The sequence below is a fragment of the Lepisosteus platostomus genome, chromosome 5 (assembly GCF_059453375.1).
Source record: "Lepisosteus platostomus isolate fLepPlt1 chromosome 5, fLepPlt1.hap1, whole genome shotgun sequence".
In the NCBI taxonomy this organism is placed as follows: domain Eukaryota; kingdom Metazoa; phylum Chordata; class Actinopteri; order Semionotiformes; family Lepisosteidae; genus Lepisosteus; species Lepisosteus platostomus.
In genome coordinates this window covers 4,252,263-4,278,763 of record NC_142615.1, presented here as the reverse complement: position 1 = coordinate 4,278,763, position 26,501 = coordinate 4,252,263, and the positions used below count along the sequence as shown (strand labels likewise).

The window sequence follows — 26,501 nt, the reverse complement described above, 5'->3', positions numbered from 1 at the left end:
AAAATATGGGGAAAAAAAACAAGCTCCTTTTTTTTTGGCGCACTAGGATTAATTTTCGGGGGGGGAGGGCGGCCTCTCAATTCAATTCAATTCAAGGTGCTTTATTAGCATGACCGATGGGTACAATCAGTGTTGCCAAAGCAGATGAAAGTAATGATATTTACATTAAACAAAACAAAAAATAGAAGTAAAATAAAATCTACAGACATGTTACAGACATTTACAACAAAGACATATTATAAAATATTGACATATTCTGTAGGAGATCACATACTGGGCTGCCAGATCAACTGAGTTCCCTCCTCTCTCTGCAAACCGGGTGGAAACTCTCCCCCCTTCAACCAAGAGAAAAGAAACGCGTCGTTAACAATAACACACAGTTACAAACAGCGAACCTTATATGGACTTCCTGTGGGCAGTGCGCAGCCCTATAAGAGGGGCCCGGAAGGGGGGAGGGTGCTCTCAGTTCTTCCAGTAGAGTCGAGGTTCAGACAGTGGTCTTTCAGGGCTGGGTTCAGGTGAAGACTTGCTGGTGTTCTCCGCTAGGGGTCTATTGTGTTTCCTGAGTGTGTCGCTTCTGGTTCCGAACTGGGGGTGGTCTCTCAGCGCTCTGACTGGCTTTAAAAGCTCAACTTGAGCATTTTTAATTGAAGCGAATTGCAGCCTGTGTCACAGCCGGACTGTTGTGTTGGAAGGCTGCTCGGTGTGGAAATGTGGGAGACTCCAGAGGTTTTATTTCTTCTTGGGTGGGTGGGGGAGTGGGTCCTTCAAGTTCTTGTTTAAGAACTAGCCTGTGCCTTTCCTGCTTCTCCACTCAATCCCAATTGGGCTGCTTACTGTCTCATTGCTGGGTTAGTAATTGGAAGTGTCTTCACACCCGTTTGTCTAAATTACATCTTTTTTTTCTGTCGTGACAGGATAAATTGGCTCTCTCTCTCTCTCTGACGGTCGCCTCCAGCATACCATAACCATGTCTCAGTGTCACGGTAAGGAGGCTTCAAGAATTTTCTTTTTGGGACATGCTGTTTAATTGTGAGGCAGTATTGGGGAGTAGTGGTTCCCCAACCCAGTTGGCCTTACAGCTCAGGGCACCCCACTCTTATCTAACTATATTTGGGGAGGGATACAGGCTTTGCCCTCCCCAGTAAAATAAACTTGCTGTGAATCGATCTGGTTCACACAGGAGCTTGTGTGTTTCGAGACCAGTAACCAGCCCCAGTTCTCTCCAGGCTGCACGCCTGACTCTTAAACTCGGTCCAACTCGGACAGTATACTGTCCAAAAAATCTTGTTTTCACCTCAGAAATATCGCAAGACTACACCCTGTGCTATCGTTAACTGTGGCTGAAGAGCTGATCAACACATTTGTGTTCTCTCGAATTGACTACTGGAATGCTCTACTCGCTGGGGGTATCTAAATCTACTCTGAACAAACTGCAGAATGTCCGAAATTCAGCAGCCAGAATCCTGACCAGGTCTGGTGCAAGTGTTCACATAACTCCTATCCTGGAGTCCCTGCACTGGCTTCCGGTCAAATTCTGTGTGGACTTTAAAATCCTCCTGCTCAAAGGTGGCTTCTCAAAGCGCTTTACAGGATGACAACAATAAGTAAGAGTACACAATCACAATGTACAGAGGAGACTGTGGATGGTGGTACGAAGAGAAGCAGAGGGGTGAAGAACAGAACCAGTTCAATAAAGGCTCTTCTGAAGAAGAGGGTTTGGACTCTGGATTGGCAGGAGTTTAGAGAAGGTGACTCTCTGATATCCTTGGGCAGAGAGTTCCAGAGCTTGGGGGCACAACAGGAGAAGGCCCTGTCACCCCTACAATGCAGACGGGCTTGGGGGGGAGAGTAAGGAGAGCAGGGGAGTAGGGCGATGATAGCTCAGACAGGTACTGAGGTGCCAAGCCACGCGGACCCTTATAGGTGAGCAGGAGGGTTTTAAAGTCTACATGGTGGTGACTCTTTTTGTGAGCAAACTACAGTAGTCAAAGCCCCATCGTGTTCAAGAGCTGGGAACAAATGGTTCAGATAATTCTCGTTAAGCCAAGAGTTCCTAATGCTCTCCACTCAGAGGTATTACTAGGTCATGGGGATCCCCTCCAGCCCCCCCAGTGTGCGGCCCCACCTGGATGATGCTTTCCTAAGAATACAACTGCTCAGCACCCTGGTCTATGGCAATCGAGAGGGCTGATGTCTTCACTTGGATATCCAAATTCTCAGTTTGCTCAAAGTGGATGTGTGGACGTCTTCACCAAGCTTGAGTGCTCGAGGTTGTTGAAGCTAAAACTTTAAAGCCAATTTCAATTTTTTTTGTCCCACTCAGACCTAGTGCCCGCTGACCGGCAGCTGATGAACGACATGGATATGTTCCGAGATCTGCTCCCGGCCGCAGAGAAGACGGCTCTGCTCTTCCACCTGTCCTACCTGTGTCTGGCCACCCACCCCGAGCTGGAGAGGAAGCTGAGGCTCAAGGCCACTGAGAGCCAGCAGCTGTTCGCCTCCTCCGAGGTCCTGCTGCTCCAGGTGGGTCTGTGTGCCTGCTGCTCCAGGTGGGTCTGTGTGCCTGCTGCTCCAGGTGAGTTTGTCTCTTGGGTCAGAGCTTAAGAATACAAGTTGAGCGATTTTAGGACCTGTCAGGCCCGTTTGGTATCTGCTTCTGTAACCGGGCTGGCCAGCTTGTTCCACACCCCCACCACCCTTTGTGTGAAGTGTATGTGTATCACAATCAACCCAAGATGCACTGCACCCCCAAGTTTTAATGCGTGTAACCCTTCAGCTTGGTGGTGTGGGCATCTAATAAGTGAGACTTTCTCCTTTCATCTGGATCTAATGGAAGACTTGTTTTGGCTCATGACTATTGATGTCTTAGTTCTATGAAACCTTTTCAACCCCTTATCCCAGGTCTTCATGGTGGGGGGGAGGGTGGAAGAACTATACCTTTGGCATAAATGTCAGTGTGATGTTTGAGGAGATGGGTGCTAAAATTGCCATAGAGAGTTGCATTCCTAGTTGAATGAAGTGCCCTTGAACTGGTCAGTTAATACTGAGGACACCCCAGTGGCTGTGTCCTATAGAAGCCATTTTGGCTCAGGTATAGCTCCATAGAAGAGCCAAAATGGCTGCTGACGGCAAGGTCATTAGCGTGAAGGTCCTGCCAGCTGTGTTGGGGTTTTGCAGGGCCACAGGATTAAATAGGCCGGATAAGGGGCATCCTAAACTCGAGCTTGAAGGGGGGGGAGATGGGAGCAATGGTGCTGATGCTTGATCTCTCGCTCGCAGTGCGCCAGTACGGGGACCAACATCGTCGGCACCATGCTGCCGATGATCCGGACGGCGGTGAAGAAGAGGAACGTGCAGCTGGCCAAGATGTTCCTGGACAAGTCGAAGGGCTGGATCAAGGACATCTGCCACCAGGTGGACCGCTCGGTGGAGAAGTAAGCTCTGGCTTCGTTTTGGGGGAACCAGCCATTGGAAAGAGCCAAAGACTCTGGCTGCTTGTAAGCACATGAAAGGAGATATCCTGTTCTAACTGAGCGGCTTGTTCCCCCTCCCACCACTCTTGGTGTACAGCACACACCCCTGCCTGGCTTGCTGGGATTCTCCTGTCCCATAACCTGCGACCTCTCCTCTTCACAAGAGGCTGACCACTCCCGTCTCTTCCAGGTACGAGGCTCTGGGCAGGGGCGTGGGCGACACCTGCAGCGACGTGGTCAAGACCAAGGCGGACAAGGAGCAGCAGAAGAAGGAGAAGAGCGCGGAGGCCCAGGCCCTGGAGGGACAGTCCAGCAAGCTGGACACCTCGGTCAAACAGCTGCAGGGGGAGAGGGACCAGATGGAGAAGGACATCCAGGACAAGAACAAGGAGCTGCAGGGCCTCATCATCAGCATCGGGGAGCGGGACCGCAAGTTCGCCATCGTGGCGGCCGTGGTGCCCATCCTGGGCAACATGATCAACGCCATCCAGAAGGCCGCCAACGACCCCAAGGACAAGGCGGCCGTGGAGTCCCTCAAGGTCCAGCTGGAGGAGCTGCACAAGAGCAAGGATGCCAAGGTGTCGGAGCTGTGGCAGAAGGAGAAGGAGCTGATCCGGCTGCAGCTGGACTACGCCAAGGTCCAGATCGACATCGGTAGGCGGGCGGGTTGCCAGATCATGGGGCCGCTGGGACGTGTTTTGTGTGGGGTATTGGCTTGTTCCACACCCCTACTACTCGGTGTGAAGAAGCCGCTCCTGTCCTGACCGAAGTCCCGCTCTCGGCTTCAAGTCCATAGTGAAGTCAGGATTTAGGGAAATGTGTTTTTATTTTTTACGTGATTGTTTGCTTTAAACAGACCTGAGCTGTCACCAGAGTTGGAAATCACTTCTTTCTCTAATCCCTTTCTACCATCCAAGAGTTAAATCTGCCAGCTGAGCTCGGGAGATGATTCCTACTTTCCTCTTCCCCTGCCTCTCAGGATCCATTGGCGACCCCAAGATGCTGGCGGAGGTCCAGAAGTGCCTGACCAGGATCCAGGACATCCTGCTGCAGATGAAGAAGTTCTGGGAGACGACTGGCGTGGCGCTGGACATCCTCACGAAGACGACCTTCGCCGGAGAGCACATGCTGGACTTCCTGGAGGAGTGCGAGGCTGACTTCCTGTCCAGCTTGGATAAGGCCGAGCCGGTCAGTTTGTTTTTCTGCTCGATTCTGGTAGATCGATCTCAGAGGGTGGGGTGGACAGAGCTGTCCTGCTTGGGGTCTCTCTGTCGGGTTGAACTTCTCTGATCTGGTACCTGCTGGCCCAGATCTCTGTCCTGGACACCCCCAGACACTCTGACTTGTCCAGAAATTGTGCCACAGCACTAACAATCCTACGGGCAGCCCCTGAGCTGCTGATGTACTGGTTAGCATAGGTAGGGGGAGACCTTTCTCCACAAAAGGCAACGCTGTTCTCGGGAAGGAAGAGCCTTCCCCTGGGAAGCCGGGACCCGAATGCCGTGATCTACGTCGTTGAGCGGATGAGTTTCCTGGAAGTTTGGCCTCTGCCCTCAACTGTCATCCTAGATATTGTGGGTGGTGGTGGTGGTGGGAGGGGGGGGCACTTCCCAGTGGCTTCTGGGATATTACCCCGGTCGCTGAGTCTCATGTTGGTGCTTCTTCTCCTCCCCCTTCCCCGCCCCCCCCGCAGATCTGGGAGAGCTTCTGCAACGTCTGCATGCACGTCCGCGGGATGTTCATCCTGCAGTCCAAGGAGGCCTACAGGTTCCTGGAGGTCAGCCCCTCGGCGCTGAGCAAGGAGCAGTGGCAGCAGGAGTACGACGGCGTGGTGGCGCAGCTCGACAAGCTGAACCCCCCCGCCCCCGAGGCGCTGCAGGTCGAGGGGCCGGAGTAGCGCGATGGGGCCGAGAGAAGTGGGGGCAACCGCCTGACTCAATCTTGGGGTTGTGGGCTTCTGGCGCTGTCCAGTATGAACCGCAATAAAAACATTTGTTGTGTTTTGGCACTTTGTTTGCAGCGACAAGTGAGTTTTTTGGGAGGGGAAATGAGGCAACTTCACTTATAGACAGGCTGGCTCAAGGGCCTTGAATTCCCCTCCCCAGCAGTGGGTCCTCGACTTCCTGGATTGTATTGGAAGTGGGGGAAATAAGATCTGACGAGATGGCGGTGGCGGCCCTTCTCCGGAACTACATTCCCCAGAAAGCTTTGCAGAGTGACCCGCCATCTGCAGTCAGCTGACTCGTTTGGAAGGAGACCATTGGTTCCCTCCCTCACGCTTAATTGACAGTGCGGTTCTTGGTCTTGCCTCTGCTCTTGGTTTCTGGATTCCCTTTCAGTCACAAGGGAGGGGTGGGGTGTCAAAGTTCAGTCATGCGGTTCATGAAATTGTTCATGCTGTTCTGATGGGGGGGGTCCCTTTGTTTTGCTAAATGTTTCAGCTTCCTCAAATGGGCATGGTAACCCAAAAAGTTCCCCTGGAATAAACTCCTGTCTGAACTGGGCTTTGCAAGCCGATAGTAGCCTTTAAGAAGAAATAATATTTAGGAAGAGTGGACCTGGGATGGTTTTCCTTTCCTTTTAGAAACAAATGTCAAATAAAGGAAAATGAACTATTTTTCTGATGTCAAAACATTTAACCGCCAGGAGGTAATGAAGTAAATTATGTGATCAAACTGTATTTTTTTTTACATATATCATACGTTTTCCTGGCTTTATTATTTCTGACCCCACAGTGACCGGTCAGCAGGAAGGGCCGCCCCCACATCACAATTCTCCTGAGCTCTCGCCTGTGACGAGAGCAGCCCTGCGCTGATCTCCACAAACATGGCGCCCATGCGGGACTTGCACAACGTTCCCAAATTTGATAGTAATAATTATAATGACAATTGCTTACACTTATATAGCGCTTTTCTGGACACTCCACTCAAAGCGCTTTACAGGTCACGGGGAATCCCACTACCGCCACCAATGTGCAGCCCCCACCTGGACTCTTAGTGATGGGATGATCTGTTAAGAGCTGAGACGCGGCCCTCGGTTTGTTTTGACCTCGGCAGAACTGGGAGCACGGTGGCTTTTGTTCTCGGTTCCCGTTTGGCTTTTAGGGCTGTTGTCATTTTTCCGTTTGTAAGCGTTTTCCTTGCTGGCGCCGGCGATTTGCCCGGTGGGCGAATCCAGGGCGAGCAAGGGTTCTTTCTGCTCTGTTTCACAATGCGCGTGCCAATCTCGTTTTTTACCCTAGCGTGTGAAATTAGGGAAACTGCTGCCGAGCTGTCGCTCTTTGGACTTTTCTGCGGTACAAAAAAACAAAAACAAAACAACCTGAATAGCTGCAGGGGACATTTGTGCTGATTTCGCACATTTCAAGTTTTTCAGAACGTCTGCTTGTGTATTTAGCAGGAGGGAGTGCGGCACACCAGAAAAGCTCTTTATAAGTGTAAGCAATTATTATTATTATTAACCCAGGAATAAACTATCACTGAGACACTGCCGAGATCGGGCTACACTGTTAAAGTAAGCAGGTGGGCAAGGAAGAAAACGGTTCAGGATGTCCTCGGAAAGCCAGTTTTGGGCTTTAAAAGAGCAACAGACTTCAGTGGCAGAGATGGGAGAAAGCTACCCATGAATCAATATCTCAGTCTCTCCACAAAGCTGGTCTGCATGGCAAAGTTAAAGGAAGGGAGCTAGTTTTGGTCCAAATGCACAGCGAAATATCTAGTTGAACCCAAAACTGAGGGTTACATTTACTGGAGAAATTAAATTAAAATCACATATACAGGATAATCTGATTCAGTCTGCTAAAAAACAAAAACCTGGTGGTGGTAGTGGGATTCCCCGTGACCTGTAAAGCGCTTTGAGTGGAGTGTCCAAAAACCTGGAAAATGTACCTTTCTTTGGGACAACAATTCAAAACCCGAAGCACAATGTCCTTGAGTTGCCCACTCAACGTCCCGATTTCAATCTAATGGGACCTACATAGCCAGCAGTCATATCACCCTGCAACTCACAACTGGTAACCCACTGGAGCTCAGCAGGTGTGAGCCTGGTCAGTACCTGGAGGGGAGACCTCCTGGGAAAAAAATAAGGTTGCTGCTGGAAGGTGTTAGTGGGGCCAGCAGGGGGTGCTGTGGTCCATGTGGGTCCTAATGCCCCAGTATAGTGACGGGGGACACTGGACTGTAAACAGGCACCGTCCTTCGGATGAGACGTCAAACCCAGGTCCTGACTCTCTGTGGTCATTAACAATCCCAGGGCGTCTCTCGAAAAGAGTAGGGGTGTAACCCCGGCGTCCTGGTCAAATTTCCCATTGGCCCTTACCAATCATGGCCTCCTAATAACCCCCCCTCTCTGAACTGGCTCCATCTCTCTGCTCTCCTCCCCACTGAGAGCTGCTGTGTGGGGAGCGTTCTGGCGCACTATGGCTGCCGTCGCATCATCCAGGTGGGGCTGCACACTGGTGGTAGTGGGATTCCCCCTGACCTGTAAAGCGTTTTGAGTGGAGTGTCCAGAAAAGCGCTATAGAAGTGTAAGCAATTATTATTATATGTAGCCAGACTTGAAATTGCTGTCCTTTTTCAATCCCTGCTGACCTTACAACTGTAGTGTGCTCTCACGAGGCACCAGTTCTGTAGGGTTTGGACATTTACTGGGACAATTATTAACTGTAGCAGTAAGTCACAAAATTGATTATTTTAATAGCCTTATAACTCAAACAACGCATACACACACACAGGTACTAATACACAAGGATACATTTATTAATACATACAATATGCATGTAAACCTAACAGATCTTATCCTGAGGGTTATCAGAATACAAAAGGTATATATTCATTCAGTCACAAAGAGTTATACATATCAAGAGGGCATACGTTCGGTATATCATTCATTTAGACCGTTTCGGAAATGAACTTGGTCACAACGTCTCCACTAGATACTCAAAACGAGTACCTAACTCTAAGGAATTAAAGTGATATCAACTGGTTGGGATAGCAATTGAATTCTCGAGCTGTAGTGCAGTGAAGGTGAAGACTCATCCGATCTGTGGGGATTCAGACCTCCTGCGGGCACAAAGAGGCAGCTGCAGGCTTGTTGCTGTCCAATCCGCGCTCTCTGGCTCCGGGCCAGGCTCTGCTGTCCGGCCTGCGAGCACGGGAGAAAAGATGACCGCGGTGTCCCAGCAGGTCAGGAAGAGGACCGGTTCGTTCCTGACTCTTAGAACAGAGGAACGTTCTGGCACTCGGACCCACGGGCCGTTCCACGGTGGTCCGGGCTGAGTCTCGGGACGGTCAGGGGCCGCGCTCTGCGAGAATGTCCTGCCCTTGGGAGCCTTTCTGCTCCTGGGCTGTCCTGCCCCGGAATTGTCTCCCACCGCTGGAATTCTCCCTAGAGATTCTCCTCCTCCAGGCTCGCTGTGTTGCCTGTTTTTACCTGGAGGAACTTCAGCTCGTTGATTGGCTGAAAGTTTCGTGGGCATCAGAGACCCACGTGGGTTACCAGTCCATGATTGGTTGATCAAGGTGAGATACGACTCCCTTACACCTGACACCTAGGAAGGCAGTCCAGATGTCCATCCCGCTACATACGTTTATGCTTTGCGCGAGTGCGCGTGCGTGTTTTGCCAACCGGGCAGCTCACAGATTTGCTGAACGTCTCTGCTGGTTGGCAAGCGTTTGTCGTGTTCTTAAAATAAAAGAGTTGCTCAATTGACCAGTTAACTGTCTGGTTTCTTCAACTTTCACTCAGGAGGAAAAAAATCTGCCTTCAAACTTGAAAGAAACAACGATTTGACATTTAGCGCGATAATTATCGATATCGACTGATATGAACATTTTTATCGTGATAATGTTTTGGGCCATATCGCCCAGCCCTAGGTACAAGAGAAAAAAAAAACATTTAACCGCCAGGAGGTAATGAAGTAAATTATGTGATCAAACTGTATTTTTTTTTACATATACCATACGTTTTCCTGGCTTTATTGTTTCTGACCCCACAGTGACCGGTCAGCAGGAAGAGCCGCCCCCACGTCACAATTCTCCTGAGCTCTCGCCCGTGACGAGAGCAGCCCTGCGCTGATCTCCACAAACATGGCGCCCATGCGGGACTTGCACAACGTTCCCAAATTTGATAGTAATAATTATAATGACAATTGCTTACACTTATATAGCGCTTTTCTGGACACTCCACTCAAAGCGCTTTACAGGTCAGGGGGAATCCCACTACCGCCACCAATGTGCAGCCCCCACCTGGATGATGCTCCAGTCCGCTCAGCACACATCAGCTCTCAGTGGGGAGGAGAGCAGAGTGATGGAGCCAGTTCACACACGGGGGTTATTAGGAGGCCATGATTGGTAAGGGACAATGGGAAATTTGGCCAGGACGCCGGGGTTACACCCCTACTCTTTTCGAGAAACGCCCTGGGATTTTTAATGACCACAGAGTGTCAGGACCTCGGTTTTACGTCTCATCCGAAGGACAGCGCCTGTTTACAGTCCAGTGTCCCCCGTCACTATACTGGGGCATCAGGACCCACACAGACCGCGGGGTGAGAGCGCCCCCTGCTGGCCCCACTCACACCTCTTCCAGCAGCAACCTTAGTTTTTCCCAGGAGGTCTCCCCTCCAGGTACTGACCAGGCTCACACCTGCTGGGCTCCAGTGGACTGCCAGTTGTGAACTGCAGGGTGATCTGGCTGCTGGAATTTGTGAAGATCTCGGAATGTCTCACATTGTGCAGTACCCTTAATAATTTCTTCTGAGACGGAGATTTAATAACCGGTCGGAGACACTGGGCCAGCAGTCCCCGTTTTAACACTACAAAGCGTACATTACCACAAACACAATACGCGCTCCTAAAAAACGTCGCAAACGCAAAAGATTCCCAGTAGCCTCTGAACACAACTATAAAGTTTATTTTTACAGCGGCGAATCTATTTGGCAATAAACAAACAAACCAATAGCATAATACCGAGGACAACATCTCGGGCAGAAACCGCATAACAGGTGTAAAAACAAGGCGAAAATAAATACAAATATTTTCACCGGCGAAATCAAAACAACACCGCGGACTATATGTCATAAAACAACTTACATTTAATTTGGCAACAATATTTTTCTCAACCAGATACAACAGCAGAAACCAAAATACTCACACCTGTAGAAGGATCCACGGCCGAAACGTTGCGTTTTCGTTCTTCTCTTTTCAGCAGGGAATAAACCTGTTATTTGTTGTTTTTTTTTTAAACCAAAATACTGCTTTTCCATTGGAATATTTATCTCGCGTCGCAGTTTTCAGACGTCCCGAAAGCGCATCAATTCTCCAGCTAAACACAATCGCAAAAGCTCAAATGCGCCAAAAACGCATAAAAACGGTTGTCCAGAGAAATTTATCCCGGGGCGATAAGGAAACAAAATCAAACCGCGGCCGAAAATGTTCATAGTTTTTCAGATCGACCGGTTTAGCAAAGGGGGCTGCTCCGATAGGTAGAAGCAGCTGTCATTCAGCGCCTCTTGACCAATCAGAGATCTAGGAAACCTCTTCCTGGGGCGGTCCTTCCGGTTGCAGTTTATTTCCCCGTCAGTGAAGTGAACGTCGACAGCCTCTTGTCCGGCACTTATAAATACACACCAGAGGTACGCAATCAGGCGCTAAAACCACTGTTCCGCCCCTCCAGAAAAATCACAAGAAGGCTCTTGAACACTGTCAGAACTCAACATGAGAGGGTGAAAACAGTTCATTTTCCTTTATTTAACATTTGTTTTTAAAGGAAAGGAAAACCATCCCAGGTCCACTCTTCCTAAATATTATTTCTTAAAGGCTACTATCGGCTTGCAAAGCCCAGTTCAGCCAGGAGCTTATTCCAGGGGCACTTTTTGGGTTACCATGCCCATTTGAGGAAGCTGAAACATTTAGCAAAACAAAGGGACCCCCCCCATCAGAACAGCATGAACAATTTCATGAACTGCATGACTGAACTTTGACACCCCACCCCTCCCTTGTGACTGAAAGGGAATCCAGAAACCAAGAGCAGAGGCAAGACCAAGAACCGCACTGTCAATTAAGCGTGAGGGAGGGAACCAATGGTCTCCTTCCAAACGAGTCAGCTGACTGCAGATGGCGGGTCACTCTGCAAAGCCTTCTGGGGAATGTAGTTCCGGAGAAGGGCCGCCACCGCCATCTCGTCAGATCTTATTTCACCCCACTTCCAATACAATCCAGAAAGTCGAGGACCCACTGCTGGGGAGGGGAAGTTGCATCGTCCACCCCCCCCCCCAAAAAAAACTCATTTGTTGCTGCAAAAACAAAGTGCCAAAACACAAGGGTACTGCTCAAATGTTTTTTATTGCGGTTCATACTGCACAGTGCCAGAAGCCCACAACCCCAAGATAGAGTCAGGCGGTTGAGCCCACTTCTCTCGGCCCCATCGCGCTACTCCGGCCCCTTGACCTGCAGCGCCTCGGGGGCGGGGGGGTTCAGCTTGTCGAGCTGCGCCACCACGCTGTCGTACTCCTGCTGCCACTGCTCCTTGCTCAGGGCCGAGGGGCTGACCTCCAGGAACCTGTAGGCCTCCTTGGACTGCAGGATGAACATCCCGCGGACGTGCATGCAGACGTTGCAGAAGCTCTTCCAGATCTGCGGGGGGGGCGGGGAAGGGGGAGGAGGAGAAGCACCGACATGAGACTCAGCGACCGGGGTAATATCCCAGAAGCCACTGGGAAGTGCCCCCCCACCACCACCACCACCACCCACAATATCTAGGATGACAGTTGAGGGCAGAGGCCAAACTTCCAGGAAACTCATCCGCTCAACGACGTAGATCACGGCATTCGGGTCCCAGCTTCCCAGGGGAAGGCTCTTCCTTCCCGAGAACAGCGTTGCCTTTTGTGGAGAAAGGTCTCCCCCTACCTATGCTAACCAGTACATCAGCAGCTCAGGGGCTGCCCGTAGGATTGTTAGTGCTGTGGCACAATTTCTGGACAAGTCAGAGTGTCTGGGGGGTGTCCAGGACAGAGATCTGGGCCAGCAGGTACCAGATCAGAGAAGTTCAACCCGACAGAGAGACCCCAAGCAGGACAGCTCTGTCCACCCCACCCTCTGAGATCGATCTACCAGAATCGAGCAGAAAAACAAACTGACCGGCTCGGCCTTATCCAAGCTGGACAGGAAGTCAGCCTCGCACTCCTCCAGGAAGTCCAGCATGTCCTCTCCGGCGAAGGTCCTCTGCTTGAGGTTGTCCAGTGCCACGCCAGTCATCTCCCAGAACTTCTTCATCTGCAGCAGGATCTCCTGGATCCTGGTCAGGCACTTCTGGACCTCCGCCAGCGTGCTGGGATCGCCAATGGATCCTGGGAGGCAGAGGAAGAGGAAAGCAGGAATCATCTCCCGAGCTCAGCTGGCAGACTTAACTCTTGGATGGTAGAAACGGATTAGAGACGGAAGTGGTTTCCAACTCTGGTGACAGCTCAGGTCTGTTAAAAGCAAACAATCACGTAAAAAATAAAAACGCATTTCCCTAAATCCTGACTTCACTATGGACTTGAAGCCGAGAGCGGGACTTCGGTCAGGACAGGAGCGGCTTCTTCACACCGAGTAGTAGGGGTGTGGAACAAGCCAATACCCCACACAAAACACGTCCCAGCGGCCCCATGATCTGGCAACCCGCTCGCCTACCGATGTCGATCTGGACCTTGGCGTAGTCCAGCTGCAGCCGGATCAGCTCCTTCTCCTTCTGCCACAGCTCCGACACCTTGGCGTCCTTGCTCTTGTGCAGCTCCTCCAGCTGGACCTTGAGAGTCTCCACGGCCGCCTTGTCCTTGGGGTCATTGGCGGCCTTCTGGATGGCGTTGATCATGTTGCCCAGGATGGGCACCACGGCCGCCACGATGGCGAACTTGCGGTCCCGCTCCCCGATGCTGATGATGAGGCCCTGCAGCTCCTTGTTCTTGTCCTGGATGTCCTTCTCCATCTGGTCCCTCTCCCCCTGCAGCTGTTTGACCGTGGCGTCCAGCTTGCTGCACTGTCCCTCCAGGGCCTGGGCCTCCGCGCTCTTCTCCTTCTCCTGCTGCTCCTTGTCCGCCTTGGTCTTGACCACGTCGCTGCAGGTGTCGCCCACGCCCCTGCCCAGAGCCTCGTACCTGGAAGAGACGGGAGTGGTAAGCCTCTTGTGAAGAGGAGAGGTCGCAGGTTATGGGACAGGAGAATCCCAGCAAGCGAGCCAGGCAGGGTTGTGTGCTGTACACCAAGAGGGGTGAGAGGGGGAACAAGCCGCTCAGTTAGAACAGGATATCTCCTTTCATGTTCTTACAAGCAGCCAGAGTCTTTGGCTCTTTCCAATGGCTGGTTCCCACAAAACGAAGCCAGAGCTTACTTCTCCACCGCAGTACAGTACCCTTAATAATTTCTTCTGAGACGGAGATTTAATAACCGGTCGGAGACACTGGGCCAGCAGTCCCCGGTTTAACACTACAAAGCGTACATTACCACAAACACAATACGCGCTCCTAAAAAAACGTCGCAAACGCAAAAGATTCCCAGTAGCCTCTGAACACAACTATAAAGTTTATTTTTACAGCGGCGAATCTATTTGGCAATAAACAAACAAACCAATAGCATAATACCGAGGACAACATCTCGGGCAGAAACCGCATAACAGGTGTAAAAACAAGGCGAAAATAAATACAAATATTTTCACCGGCGAAATCAAAACAACACCGCGGACTATATGTCATAAAACAACTTACATTTAATTTGGCAACAATATTTTTCTCAACCAGATACAACAGCAGAAACCAAAATACTCACACCTGTAGAAGGATCCACGGCCGAAACGTTGCGTTTTCGTTCTTCTCTTTTCAGCAGGGAATAAACCTGTTATTTGTTGTTTTTTTTTTAAACCAAAATACTGCTTTTCCATTGGAATATTTATCTCGCGTCGCAGTTTTCAGACGTCCCGAAAGCGCATCAATTCTCCAGCTAAACACAATCGCAAAAGCTCAAATGCGCCAAAAACGCATAAAAACGGTTGTCCAGAGAAATTTATCCCGGGGCGATAAGGAAACAAAATCAAACCGCGGCCGAAAATGTTCATAGTTTTTCAGATCGACCGGTTTAGCAAAGGGGGCTGCTCCGATAGGTAGAAGCAGCTGTCATTCAGCGCCTCTTGACCAATCAGAGATCTAGGAAACCTCTTCCTGGGGCGGTCCTTCCGGTTGCAGTTTATTTCCCCGTCAGTGAAGTGAACGTCGACAGCCTCTTGTCCGGCACTTATAAATACACACCAGAGGTACGCAATCAGGCGCTAAAACCACTGTTCCGCCCCTCCAGAAAAATCACAAGAAGGCTCTTGAACACTGTCAGAACTCAACATGAGAGGGTGAAAACAGTTCATTTTCCTTTATTTAACATTTGTTTTTAAAGGAAAGGAAAACCATCCCAGGTCCACTCTTCCTAAATATTATTTCTTAAAGGCTACTATCGGCTTGCAAAGCCCAGTTCAGCCAGGAGCTTATTCCAGGGGCACTTTTTGGGTTACCATGCCCATTTGAGGAAGCTGAAACATTTAGCAAAACAAAGGGACCCCCCCCATCAGAACAGCATGAACAATTTCATGAACTGCATGACTGAACTTTGACACCCCACCCCTCCCTTGTGACTGAAAGGGAATCCAGAAACCAAGAGCAGAGGCAAGACCAAGAACCGCACTGTCAATTAAGCGTGAGGGAGGGAACCAATGGTCTCCTTCCAAACGAGTCAGCTGACTGCAGATGGCGGGTCACTCTGCAAAGCCTTCTGGGGAATGTAGTTCCGGAGAAGGGCCGCCACCGCCATCTCGTCAGATCTTATTTCACCCCACTTCCAATACAATCCAGAAAGTCGAGGACCCACTGCTGGGGAGGGGAAGTTGCATCGTCCACCCCCCCCCCAAAAAAAAACTCATTTGTTGCTGCAAAAACAAAGTGCCAAAACACAAGGGTACTGCTCAAATGTTTTTTATTGCGGTTCATACTGCACAGTGCCAGAAGCCCACAACCCCAAGATAGAGTCAGGCGGTTGAGCCCACTTCTCTCGGCCCCATCGCGCTACTCCGGCCCCTTGACCTGCAGCGCCTCGGGGGCGGGGGGGTTCAGCTTGTCGAGCTGCGCCACCACGCTGTCGTACTCCTGCTGCCACTGCTCCTTGCTCAGGGCCGAGGGGCTGACCTCCAGGAACCTGTAGGCCTCCTTGGACTGCAGGATGAACATCCCGCGGACGTGCATGCAGACGTTGCAGAAGCTCTTCCAGATCTGCGGGGGGGGCGGGGAAGGGGGAGGAGGAGAAGCACCGACATGAGACTCAGCGACCGGGGTAATATCCCAGAAGCCACTGGGAAGTGCCCCCCCACCACCACCACCACCACCCACAATATCTAGGATGACAGTTGAGGGCAGAGGCCAAACTTCCAGGAAACTCATCCGCTCAACGACGTAGATCACGGCATTCGGGTCCCAGCTTCCCAGGGGAAGGCTCTTCCTTCCCGAGAACAGCGTTGCCTTTTGTGGAGAAAGGTCTCCCCCTACCTATGCTAACCAGTACATCAGCAGCTCAGGGGCTGCCCGTAGGATTGTTAGTGCTGTGGCACAATTTCTGGACAAGTCAGAGTGTCTGGGGGGTGTCCAGGACAGAGATCTGGGCCAGCAGGTACCAGATCAGAGAAGTTCAACCCGACAGAGAGACCCCAAGCAGGACAGCTCTGTCCACCCCACCCTCTGAGATCGATCTACCAGAATCGAGCAGAAAAACAAACTGACCGGCTCGGCCTTATCCAAGCTGGACAGGAAGTCAGCCTCGCACTCCTCCAGGAAGTCCAGCATGTCCTCTCCGGCGAAGGTCCTCTGCTTGAGGTTGTCCAGTGCCACGCCAGTCATCTCCCAGAACTTCTTCATCTGCAGCAGGATCTCCTGGATCCTGGTCAGGCACTTCTGGACCTCCGCCAGCGTGCTGGGATCGCCAATGGATCCTGGGAGGCAGAGGAAGAGGAAAGCAGGAATCATCTCCCGAGCTCAGCTGGCAGACTTAACTCTTGGATGGTAGAAACGGATTAGAGACGGAAGTGGTTTCCAACTCTGGTGACAGCTCAGGTCTGTTAAAAGCAAACAATCACGTAAAAAATAAAAACGCATTTCCCTAAATCCTGACTTCACTATGGACTTGAAGCCGAGAGCGGGACTTCGGTCAGGACAGGAGCGGCTTCTTCACACCGAGTAGTAGGGGTGTGGAACAAGCCAATACCCCACACAAAACACGTCCCAGCGGCCCCATGATCTGGCAACCCGCTCGCCTACCGATGTCGATCTGGACCTTGGCGTAGTCCAGCTGCAGCCGGATCAGCTCCTTCTCCTTCTGCCACAGCTCCGACACCTTGGCGTCCTTGCTCTTGTGCAGCTCCTCCAGCTGGACCTTGAGAGTCTCCACGGCCGCCTTGTCCTTGGGGTCATTGGCGGCCTTCTGGATGGCGTTGATCATGTTGCCCAGGATGGGCACCACGGCCGCCACGATGGCGAACTTGCGGTCCCGCTCCCCGATGCTGATGATGAGGCCCTGCAGCTCCTTGTTCTTGTCCTGGATGTCCTTCTCCATCTGGTCCCTCTCCCCCTGCAGCTGTTTGACCGTGGCGTCCAGCTTGCTGCACTGTCCCTCCAGGGCCTGGGCCTCCGCGCTCTTCTCCTTCTCCTGCTGCTCCTTGTCCGCCTTGGTCTTGACCACGTCGCTGCAGGTGTCGCCCACGCCCCTGCCCAGAGCCTCGTACCTGGAAGAGACGGGAGTGGTAAGCCTCTTGTGAAGAGGAGAGGTCGCAGGTTATGGGACAGGAGAATCCCAGCAAGCGAGCCAGGCAGGGTTGTGTGCTGTACACCAAGAGGGGTGAGAGGGGGAACAAGCCGCTCAGTTAGAACAGGATATCTCCTTTCATGTTCTTACAAGCAGCCAGAGTCTTTGGCTCTTTCCAATGGCTGGTTCCCACAAAACGAAGCCAGAGCTTACTTCTCCACCGCAGTACAGTACCCTTAATAATTTCTTCTGAGACGGAGATTTAATAACCGGTCGGAGACACTGGGCCAGCAGTCCCCGGTTTAACACTACAAAGCGTACATTACCACAAACACAATACGCGCTCCTAAAAAAACGTCGCAAACGCAAAAGATTCCCAGTAGCCTCTGAACACAACTATAAAGTTTATTTTTACAGCGGCGAATCTATTTGGCAATAAACAAACAAACCAATAGCATAATACCGAGGACAACATCTCGGGCAGAAACCGCATAACAGGTGTAAAAACAAGGCGAAAATAAATACAAATATTTTCACCGGCGAAATCAAAACAACACCGCGGACTATATGTCATAAAACAACTTACATTTAATTTGGCAACAATATTTTTCTCAACCAGATACAACAGCAGAAACCAAAATACTCACACCTGTAGAAGGATCCACGGCCGAAACGTTGCGTTTTCGTTCTTCTCTTTTCAGCAGGGAATAAACCTGTTATTTGTTGTTTTTTTTTTAAACCAAAATACTGCTTTTCCATTGGAATATTTATCTCGCGTCGCAGTTTTCAGACGTCCCGAAAGCGCATCAATTCTCCAGCTAAACACAATCGCAAAAGCTCAAATGCGCCAAAAACGCATAAAAACGGTTGTCCAGAGAAATTTATCCCGGGGCGATAAGGAAACAAAATCAAACCGCGGCCGAAAATGTTCATAGTTTTTCAGATCGACCGGTTTAGCAAAGGGGGCTGCTCCGATAGGTAGAAGCAGCTGTCATTCAGCGCCTCTTGACCAATCAGAGATCTAGGAAACCTCTTCCTGGGGCGGTCCTTCCGGTTGCAGTTTATTTCCCCGTCAGTGAAGTGAACGTCGACAGCCTCTTGTCCGGCACTTATAAATACACACCAGAGGTACGCAATCAGGCGCTAAAACCACTGTTCCGCCCCTCCAGAAAAATCACAAGAAGGCTCTTGAACACTGTCAGAACTCAACATGAGAGGGTGAAAACAGTTCATTTTCCTTTATTTAACATTTGTTTTTAAAGGAAAGGAAAACCATCCCAGGTCCACTCTTCCTAAATATTATTTCTTAAAGGCTACTATCGGCTTGCAAAGCCCAGTTCAGCCAGGAGCTTATTCCAGGGGCACTTTTTGGGTTACCATGCCCATTTGAGGAAGCTGAAACATTTAGCAAAACAAAGGGACCCCCCCCATCAGAACAGCATGAACAATTTCATGAACTGCATGACTGAACTTTGACACCCCACCCCTCCCTTGTGACTGAAAGGGAATCCAGAAACCAAGAGCAGAGGCAAGACCAAGAACCGCACTGTCAATTAAGCGTGAGGGAGGGAACCAATGGTCTCCTCTCAAACGAGTCAGCTGACTGCAGATGGCGGGTCACTCTGCAAAGCCTTCTGGGGAATGTAGTTCCGGAGAAGGGCCGCCACCGCCATCTCGTCAGATCTTATTTCACCCCACTTCCAATACAATCCAGAAAGTCGAGGACCCACTGCTGGGGAGGGGAAGTTGCATCGTCCACCCCCCCCCCCAAAAAAAACTCATTTGTTGCTGCAAAAACAAAGTGCCAAAACACAAGGGTACTGCTCAAATGTTTTTTATTGCGGTTCATACTGCACAGTGCCAGAAGCCCACAACCCCAAGATAGAGTCAGGCGGTTGAGCCCACTTCTCTCGGCCCCATCGCGCTACTCCGGCCCCTTGACCTGCAGCGCCTCGGGGGCGGGGGGGTTCAGCTTGTCGAGCTGCGCCACCACGCTGTCGTACTCCTGCTGCCACTGCTCCTTGCTCAGGGCCGAGGGGCTGACCTCCAGGAACCTGTAGGCCTCCTTGGACTGCAGGATGAACATCCCGCGGACGTGCATGCAGACGTTGCAGAAGCTCTTCCAGATCTGCGGGGGGGGCGGGGAAGGGGGAGGAGGAGAAGCACCGACATGAGACTCAGCGACCGGGGTAATATCCCAGAAGCCACTGGGAAGTGCCCCCCCACCACCACCACCACCACCCACAATATCTAGGATGACAGTTGAGGGCAGAGGCCAAACTTCCAGGAAACTCATCCGCTCAACGACGTAGATCACGGCATTCGGGTCCCAGCTTCCCAGGGGAAGGCTCTTCCTTCCCGAGAACAGCGTTGCCTTTTGTGGAGAAAGGTCTCCCCCTACCTATGCTAACCAGTACATCAGCAGCTCAGGGGCTGCCCGTAGGATTGTTAGTGCTGTGGCACAATTTCTGGACAAGTCAGAGTGTCTGGGGGGTGTCCAGGACAGAGATCTGGGCCAGCAGGTACCAGATCAGAGAAGTTCAACCCGACAGAGAGACCCCAAGCAGGACAGCTCTGTCCACCCCACCCTCTGAGATCGATCTACCAGAATCGAGCAGAAAAACAAACTGACCGGCTCGGCCTTATCCAAGCTGGACAGGAAGTCAGCCTCGCACTCCTCCAGGAAGTCCAGCATGTCCTCTCCGGCGAAGGTCCTCTGCTTGAGGTTGTCCAGTGCCACGCCAGTCATCTCCCAGAACTTCTTCATCTGCAGCAGGATCTCCTGGATCCTGGTCAGGCACTTCTGGACCTCCGCCAGCGTGCTGGGATCGCCAATGGATCCTGGGAGGCAGAGGAAGAGGAAAGCAGGAATCATCTCCCGAGCTCAGCTGGCAGACTTAACTCTTGGATGGTAGAAACGGATTAGAGACGGAAGTGGTTTCCAACTCTGGTGACAGCTCAGGTCTGTTAAAAGCAAACAATCACGTAAAAAATAAAAACGCATTTCCCTAAATCCTGACTTCACTATGGACTTGAAGCCGAGAGCGGGACTTCGGTCAGGACAGGAGCGGCTTCTTCACACCGAGTAGTAGGGGTGTGGAACAAGCCAATACCCCACACAAAACACGTCCCAGCGGCCCCATGATCTGGCAACCCGCTCGCCTACCGATGTCGATCTGGACCTTGGCGTAGTCCAGCTGCAGCCGGATCAGCTCCTTCTCCTTCTGCCACAGCTCCGACACCTTGGCGTCCTTGCTCTTGTGCAGCTCCTCCAGCTGGACCTTGAGAGTCTCCACGGCCGCCTTGTCCTTGGGGTCATTGGCGGCCTTCTGGATGGCGTTGATCATGTTGCCCAGGATGGGCACCACGGCCGCCACGATGGCGAACTTGCGGTCCCGCTCCCCGATGCTGATGATGAGGCCCTGCAGCTCCTTGTTCTTGTCCTGGATGTCCTTCTCCATCTGGTCCCTCTCCCCCTGCAGCTGTTTGACCGTGGCGTCCAGCTTGCTGCACTGTCCCTCCAGGGCCTGGGCCTCCGCGCTCTTCTCCTTCTCCTGCTGCTCCTTGTCCGCCTTGGTCTTGACCACGTCGCTGCAGGTGTCGCCCACGCCCCTGCCCAGAGCCTCGTACCTGGAAGAGACGGGAGTGGTAAGCCTCTTGTGAAGAGGAGAGGTCGCAGGTTATGGGACAGGAGAATCCCAGCAAGCGAGCCAGGCAGGGTTGTGTGCTGTACACCAAGAGGGGTGAGAGGGGGAACAAGCCGCTCAGTTAGAACAGGATATCTCCTTTCATGTTCTTACAAGCAGCCAGAGTCTTTGGCTCTTTCCAATGGCTGGTTCCCACAAAACGAAGCCAGAGCTTACTTCTCCACCGAGCGGTCCACCTGGTGGCAGATGTCCTCGATCCAGCCCTTTGACTTGTCCAGGAACTTCTTGGCCAGCTCCACGTTCCTCTTCTTCACCGCCGTCCGGATCATCGGCATCATGGTGCCGAGGATGTTGGTCGCTGTACTGGCGCACTGCGAGCGAGAGATCAAGCATCAGCACCATTGCTCCCATCGCCCCCCCCCTTCAAGCTCGAGTTAAGGATGCCCCTTATCCGGCCTACTTAAATCCTGTGGCCCTGCAGAACCACAAAACGGCTGGTAGGACCCTCATGCTAATGACCTTGCCGTCAGCAGCCATTTCGGCTCTTCTATGGAGCTATACCTGAGCCAAAATGGCTTCCACAGGACAAAGCCACTGGGGTGTCCTCAGTATTAACTGACCAGTTCAAGGGCCCTTCATTCAACTAGGAATGCAACTCTCTATGGCAATTTTAGCACCCATCTCCTCAAACATCACACTGACATTTATGCCAAAGGTATAGTTCTTCCACCCTCCCCCCCACCATGAAGACCTGGGATAAGGGGTTGAAAAGGTTTCATAGAACTAAGACATCAATAGTCATGAGCCAAAACAAGTCTTCCATTAGATCCAGATGAAAGGAGAAAGTCTCACTTATTAGATGCCCACACCACCAAGCTGAAGGGTTACACGTATTAAATCTTGGGGGTGCAGTGCATCTTGGGTTGATTGCGATACACATACACTTCACACAAAGGGTGGTGGGGGTGTGGAACAAGCTGGCCAGCCCGGTTACTGAAGCAGATACCAAACGGGCCTGACAGGTCCTAAAATCGCTCAACTTGTATTCTTAAGCTCTGACCCAAGAGACAAACTCACCTGGAGCAGCAGGCACACAGACCCACCTGGAGCAGCAGGCACACAGACCCACCTGGAGCAGCAGGACCTCAGAGGAGGCGAACAGCTGCTGGCTCTCGGTGGCCTTGAGCCTCAGCTTCCTCTCCAGCTCGGGGTGGGTGGCCAGACACAGGTAGGACAGGTGGAAGAGCAGAGCCGTCTTCTCTGCGGCCGGGAGCAGATCTCGGAACATCCCCATGTCGTTCATCAGCTGCTGGTCAGCAGGCACTAGGTCTGAGTGGGACAAAAAAAAAATTTGAAGTTGGCTTTAAAGTTTTAGCTTCCACAACCTCGAGCACTCAAGCTTGGTGAAGACGTCCACACATCCACTTTGAGCAAACTGAGAATGTGGATATCCAAGTTAAGACATCAGCCCTCTCGATTGCCATAGACCAGGGTGCTGAGCAGTTGTATTCTTAGGAAAGCATCATCCAGGTGGGGCTGCACACTGGTGGGGCTGGAGGGGATCCCCATGACCTAGTAATACCTCTGAGTGGAGAGCCCAGAAACACTAAAGAGATCATTAGGAATTCCCATTTATTGGGAGTGGAAATATCCAGCAGCCACATCACCCTGCAACTCACAACTGGCAGCCCCTCCACTGAAGCTCAGCAGGTGTGAGCCTGGCCAGTACCTGGAGGGGAGACTCCTGGGAAAAACTAAGGCTGCTGCTGAGAGAGGTGTGAGTGGGGCCAGCAGGGGGCGCTCTCACCCTGCGGTCTGTGTGGGTCCTGATGCCCCAGTATAGTGACGGGGGACACTGGACTGTAAACAGGCGCCGTCCTTCGGATGAGACGTCAAACCGAGGTCCTGACTCTCTGTGGTCATTAACAATCCCAGGGCGGTTCTCGAAAAGAGTAGGGGTGTAACCCCGGTGTCCTGGTCAAACTTCCCATTGGCCCTTACCAATCATGGCCTCCTAATCACCCCCCCTCTCTGAACTGGCTTCATCACTCTGCTCTCCTCCCCACTGTGAGCTGCTGTGGGTTGAGTGTTCTGGCACACTGACTGGTGTCACATCTTCCAGGTGGATCCCCCCCCCGCCAAAGCCCACCCTCTCCAGAACTAGTCAAAAACAAGCATTTAGGATGGTACATGCGGAGTGCCCAGAAACCCACTTAATTCTTTACACTGGTCCATTATCAGCTTAATGTTGTCAATGAGGTGCAATAAAAAAAGAAACCACTATAGGAGCTCCTGATCTACAAACACCATGCGACTCATTATAGCAAATCAAGTACCGAGAGCCTAGAGAGGACTAGGGGCTGGTTACTGGTTTGGAAACCAGCACACAAGCTCCAGATCCATTCACAGGGAGGTTATTTTATCAGGGAGGGCAAGGTCTGTATCCTTCCCCAGACGTAATTAGATAACAAGAGTGGGGATAAGGTCAACTGGACTGGGGAACCACTTCTCCCCACACACACACACACCCAATACTGCCTTACACTATTACAGCATGTCCCAAAAAGAATATTCTTGAAGTCAGATAAACAAGACCTTGTTCAGACCTTTTCAGCAGAACACTCCACTCCTCCTTACCTTGACACTGAGACATGGTTATGGTACGTCGGAGGCGACCGTCGGAGAGAGAAAGAGCCAATTTATCCTGTCACGACAGGGGAAAAAAAAAAAGTTATTTAGACAAACAGGTGTGAAGACACTTCCAACGACTGACCTAGCAATGAGACAGTTGCAGGAAAGGCACATTCTAAGTCTTCACCAAGAACCTGAAGGACTCACTCCCCCGCCCAACCAAGAAGGAAAAAAAAATACCTCTGTAGTCTCCCACATTTCCACACTGAGCAGCCTTCAATACAGCCATCCATACTGTAAAAACACAGGCTGCAATTCTATTCAACTAGAAAAAAAAGCTACAGCAGAAGATAAACCTGAAAGCTCAAACTGAGCGTTTAAAGCCAGTCAGAGCACTGAGAGACCACCCCCAGTTCGGAACCAGAAGCGACACACTCGGGGAAACGCAACAGACCGCCATCGGAGACCACCGACAAGTCTTCACCTGATCAAAGGTAAACCTCAACTCCACTGGAAGAACTGGGATCACCCTCCAGGCCTCTCTTATAGGGCTGAGAACCGCCCACAGGAACTCCATATAAGGTTCGCGGGGCCGCGAAACCCCGCCCACATGTGGTATGCCCCTCCCCCCTCTCGCCTGAAACACCTGTAGCAGCGGGTTCCCATCATGCCTCGTTCCCGGGGCCGGGAGACGACGCCATTCTTCATCCTCTCTTTCTCCCACTGAGCCGCCCCAGACTGGACAGGGAACAGCTAACAGGTTCATATAAAGGGAGGAGGGTGAATCTCCTTTCTGTGGCTTTAGTAACTGAGAGTGGGGGATGGTTTTGTTTTTTTTAAAAAAAAAAACAACAACGCGAAGACAGAAGCGGAAGTTGGCGCTGTTTGTAACTGTGTTTTATTGTTAACGACGCGTTTCTTTTCTCTTGGTTGAAGGAGGGAGAGTTTCCACCCGGTTTGGAGAGAGAGAGAGTGCCCTCCCCCCGAAAATTTATCCTAGTCAGCCAAAAAAAAAGGAGCTGGTTTTTTGTCCCCATATTTTCTACTTTAGTCACGGCCATTCTACCTCATAGGAGGACGGAATAAGGGGAATGTCTCTTTATTTTCTCCCCCCAACAGCGTCGCGGAAAAAACAAAAGAGGGGAGCCGGTCAGTTTGCAGGACAGTTAACTCGCGTTGAGGGAAACGGTCGCCTCAGCTGGTCTCTCCCTCTCGGCGACCTGCGCCGGAAGTGCGTCGCCGAGCAACGTCGGGGGGGCGCCTCTTCACTTCGTCACTTCCGGCCCCGCACAGAAGCGGGGGAGACGGCTTCATGGCTGCGCTCTGGCGAGAGGAGCCGGACGGGTCCGCTGGTTGTCGTCACCGCTTCTTATTCGGGATTTTGACTTCTGTAACAAATAGCGTTTTCGGTTTCTCAGTTGTGTTTGTGTGTCTGCACCTGCGGCTACAGGTGTATGTGTGTGTGTCTCAGTTGGGCGTTTGTATGTCTGCACTTGCTGCTACAGGTGTGTGTGTCTCGGTTGTGCGTCTGTATGTCTGCACTTGCTGCTACAGGTGTGTGTGTCTCGGTTGTGCGTTTGTATGTCTGCACCTGCTGCTACAGGTGTGTGTGTCTCGGTTGTGCGTTTGTATGTCTGCACCTGCTGCTACAGGTGTGTGTGTGTCTCAGTTGTGCGTTTGTATGTCTGCACCTGCTGCTATACGTTTGTGTCTCGGTTGTGCGTTTGTATGTCTGCACCTCCTGCTATACGTTTGTGTCTCGGTTGTGCGTTTGTATGTCTGCACCTCCTGCTATACGTGTGTGTCTCGGTTGTGCGTTTGTATGTCTGCACCTCCTGCTATACGTGTGTGTCTCGGTTGTGCGTTTGTATGTCTGCACCTCCTGCTATACGTGTGTGTCTCGGTTGTGCGTTTGTATGTCTGCACCTCCTGCTATACGTGTGTGTCTCGGTTGTGCGTTTGTATGTCTGCACCTCCTGCTATACGTGTGTGTCTCGGTTGTGCGTTTGTATGTCTGCACCTCCTGCTACAGGTGTGTGTGTGTCTCGGTTGTGCGTTTGTATGTCTGCACCTCCTGCTACAGGTGTGTGTGTGTCTCGGTTGTACGTTTGTATGTCTGCACCTGCTGCTACAGGTGTGTGTGTGTGTCTCGGTTGTGCGTTTGTATGTCTGCACCTGCTGCTACAGGTGTGTGTGTGTCTCGGTTGTGCGTTTGTATGTCTGCACCTGCTGCTACAGGTGTGTGTGTCTCGGTTGTACGTTTGTATGTCTGCACCTGCTGCTACAGGTGTGTGTGTGTGTGTCTCGGTTGTGCGTTTGTATGTCTGCACCTGCTGCTACAGGTGTGTGTGTGTGTGTCTCGGTTGTGCGTTTGTATGTCTGCACCTGCTGCTACAGGTGTGTGTGTCTCGGTTGTACGTTTATATGTCTGCACCTGCTGCTACAGGTGTGTGTGTGTGTCTCGGTTGTACGTTTGTATGTCTGCACCTGCTGCTACAGGTCTGTCTGTCTGTCTGTCTGTCTGTCTGTCTGTCTGTCTGTCTGTCTGTCTGTCTGTCTGTCTGTCTGTCTGTCTGTCTGTCTGTCTGTCTGTCTGTCTGTCTGTCTGTCTGTCTGTCTGTCTGTCTGTCTGTCTGTCTGTCTGTCTGTCTGTCTGTGCCTGCGGCTACAGGTGTGTGTGTGTGTTGTGCGAGGGCTGTCTGGCCTGTCCAGTGATATATTGCCTACGGTGACTCTCTCAGCTCGGACCTGCAGCGTGGAGCCTGGAGAAGACCTCAGTCCCTGTGTTCGCCGATGATGAGGTGGAGCTGCTGTTCACCGACACTGCGGTTTATCCAAGGTGACCGGGGCAGTCGGGGCTCGGTGGGGCACAGGCGTGTTTATTGCTGAGGAGGATCTCGGCCCCAGCAGGCAGGGAATGTGGGAGCTGTCCCCCCATGTTGTGG

The 26,501-nt window shown here is 51.6% G+C and overlaps 4 protein-coding genes across 6 annotated transcripts; 1 reads left to right on the top strand and 3 right to left on the bottom strand.

The window, feature by feature from the left end:
* Nucleotides 1-325: 325 nt before the first annotated feature.
* LOC148662579 (uncharacterized) lies at nt 326-5,484 on the top strand. Its single transcript, XM_088632264.1, has 7 exons — nt 326-518; nt 918-986; nt 2,327-2,526; nt 3,283-3,437; nt 3,667-4,130; nt 4,456-4,664; nt 5,170-5,484. Exons 2-7 carry the CDS (start codon nt 971-973, stop codon nt 5,371-5,373), a joined length of 1,248 nt encoding a protein of 415 aa, XP_088488390.1. The 5' UTR covers nt 326-518; nt 918-970; the 3' UTR covers nt 5,374-5,484.
* A 6,312-nt stretch (nt 5,485-11,796) lies between these two features.
* On the bottom strand, nt 11,797-15,301 carry LOC148662578 (uncharacterized). The gene is made up of 4 exons (XM_088633012.1): nt 15,233-15,301; nt 13,145-13,634; nt 12,611-12,819; nt 11,797-12,106 (listed from the first exon to the last, which is right to left on the bottom strand). Exons 1-4 carry the CDS (start codon nt 15,299-15,301, stop codon nt 11,903-11,905), a joined length of 972 nt encoding a protein of 323 aa, XP_088489138.1. The 3' UTR covers nt 11,797-11,902.
* Nucleotides 15,302-15,446: 145 nt separating this feature from the next.
* Nucleotides 15,447-18,951, bottom strand: LOC148662577 (uncharacterized). The gene is made up of 4 exons (XM_088633011.1): nt 18,883-18,951; nt 16,795-17,284; nt 16,261-16,469; nt 15,447-15,756 (listed from the first exon to the last, which is right to left on the bottom strand). The coding sequence occupies exons 1-4, from the start codon at nt 18,949-18,951 to the stop codon at nt 15,553-15,555; spliced, it is 972 nt and encodes a 323-aa protein (XP_088489137.1). The 3' UTR covers nt 15,447-15,552.
* A 145-nt stretch (nt 18,952-19,096) lies between these two features.
* On the bottom strand, nt 19,097-24,747 carry LOC148662576 (uncharacterized). Of its 3 annotated transcripts, none has more exons than XM_088632244.1 (7): nt 24,623-24,747; nt 23,563-23,629; nt 22,055-22,254; nt 21,142-21,296; nt 20,445-20,908; nt 19,911-20,119; nt 19,097-19,406 (listed from the first exon to the last, which is right to left on the bottom strand). In XM_088632244.1, exons 2-7 carry the CDS (start codon nt 23,576-23,578, stop codon nt 19,203-19,205), a joined length of 1,248 nt encoding a protein of 415 aa, XP_088488370.1. In that variant the 5' UTR covers nt 23,579-23,629; nt 24,623-24,747; the 3' UTR covers nt 19,097-19,202. The 3 variants fall into 3 exon arrangements, with proteins under 3 accessions (XP_088488370.1, XP_088488368.1, XP_088488369.1); XM_088632242.1 differs by lacking the exon at nt 24,623-24,747 and adding an exon at nt 24,203-24,221; XM_088632243.1 differs by lacking the exon at nt 24,623-24,747 and adding an exon at nt 24,041-24,069.
* Between the last annotated feature and the right edge of the window lie 1,754 nt (nt 24,748-26,501).

Excerpts from the sequence above, each read along its gene's own strand:
- LOC148662579 (XM_088632264.1), top strand. Across the intron at positions 2,527-3,282 it reads CCGAGGTCCTGCTGCTCCAG|TGCGCCAGTACGGGGACCAA; the intron begins GTGGGTCTGTGT and ends TCTCGCTCGCAG. Across the intron at positions 3,438-3,666 it reads GTGGACCGCTCGGTGGAGAA|GTACGAGGCTCTGGGCAGGG; the intron begins GTAAGCTCTGGC and ends CGTCTCTTCCAG.
- LOC148662577 (XM_088633011.1), bottom strand. The coding sequence starts at position 18,951 with ATGGCGGTGGCGGCCCTTCTCCGGAACTACATTCCCCAGAAGGCTTTG. Across the intron at positions 16,470-16,794 it reads CAAGGTCCAGATCGACATCG|GATCCATTGGCGATCCCAGC; the intron begins GTAGGCGAGCGG and ends TCTGCCTCCCAG. Across the intron at positions 15,757-16,260 it reads GCTTGGATAAGGCCGAGCCG|ATCTGGAAGAGCTTCTGCAA; the intron begins GTCAGTTTGTTT and ends CCCCCCCCGCAG.
- LOC148662576 (XM_088632244.1), bottom strand. Across the intron at positions 20,120-20,444 it reads CAAGGTCCAGATCGACATCG|GATCCATTGGCGATCCCAGC; the intron begins GTAGGCGAGCGG and ends TCTGCCTCCCAG. Across the intron at positions 19,407-19,910 it reads GCTTGGATAAGGCCGAGCCG|ATCTGGAAGAGCTTCTGCAA; the intron begins GTCAGTTTGTTT and ends CCCCCCCCGCAG.
- LOC148662578 (XM_088633012.1), bottom strand. The coding sequence starts at position 15,301 with ATGGCGGTGGCGGCCCTTCTCCGGAACTACATTCCCCAGAAGGCTTTG. Across the intron at positions 13,635-15,232 it reads AGAGTGACCCGCCATCTGCA|AGGCTTACCACTCCCGTCTC; the intron begins GTCAGCTGACTC and ends CCTCTTCACAAG. Across the intron at positions 12,107-12,610 it reads GCTTGGATAAGGCCGAGCCG|ATCTGGAAGAGCTTCTGCAA; the intron begins GTCAGTTTGTTT and ends CCCCCCCCGCAG.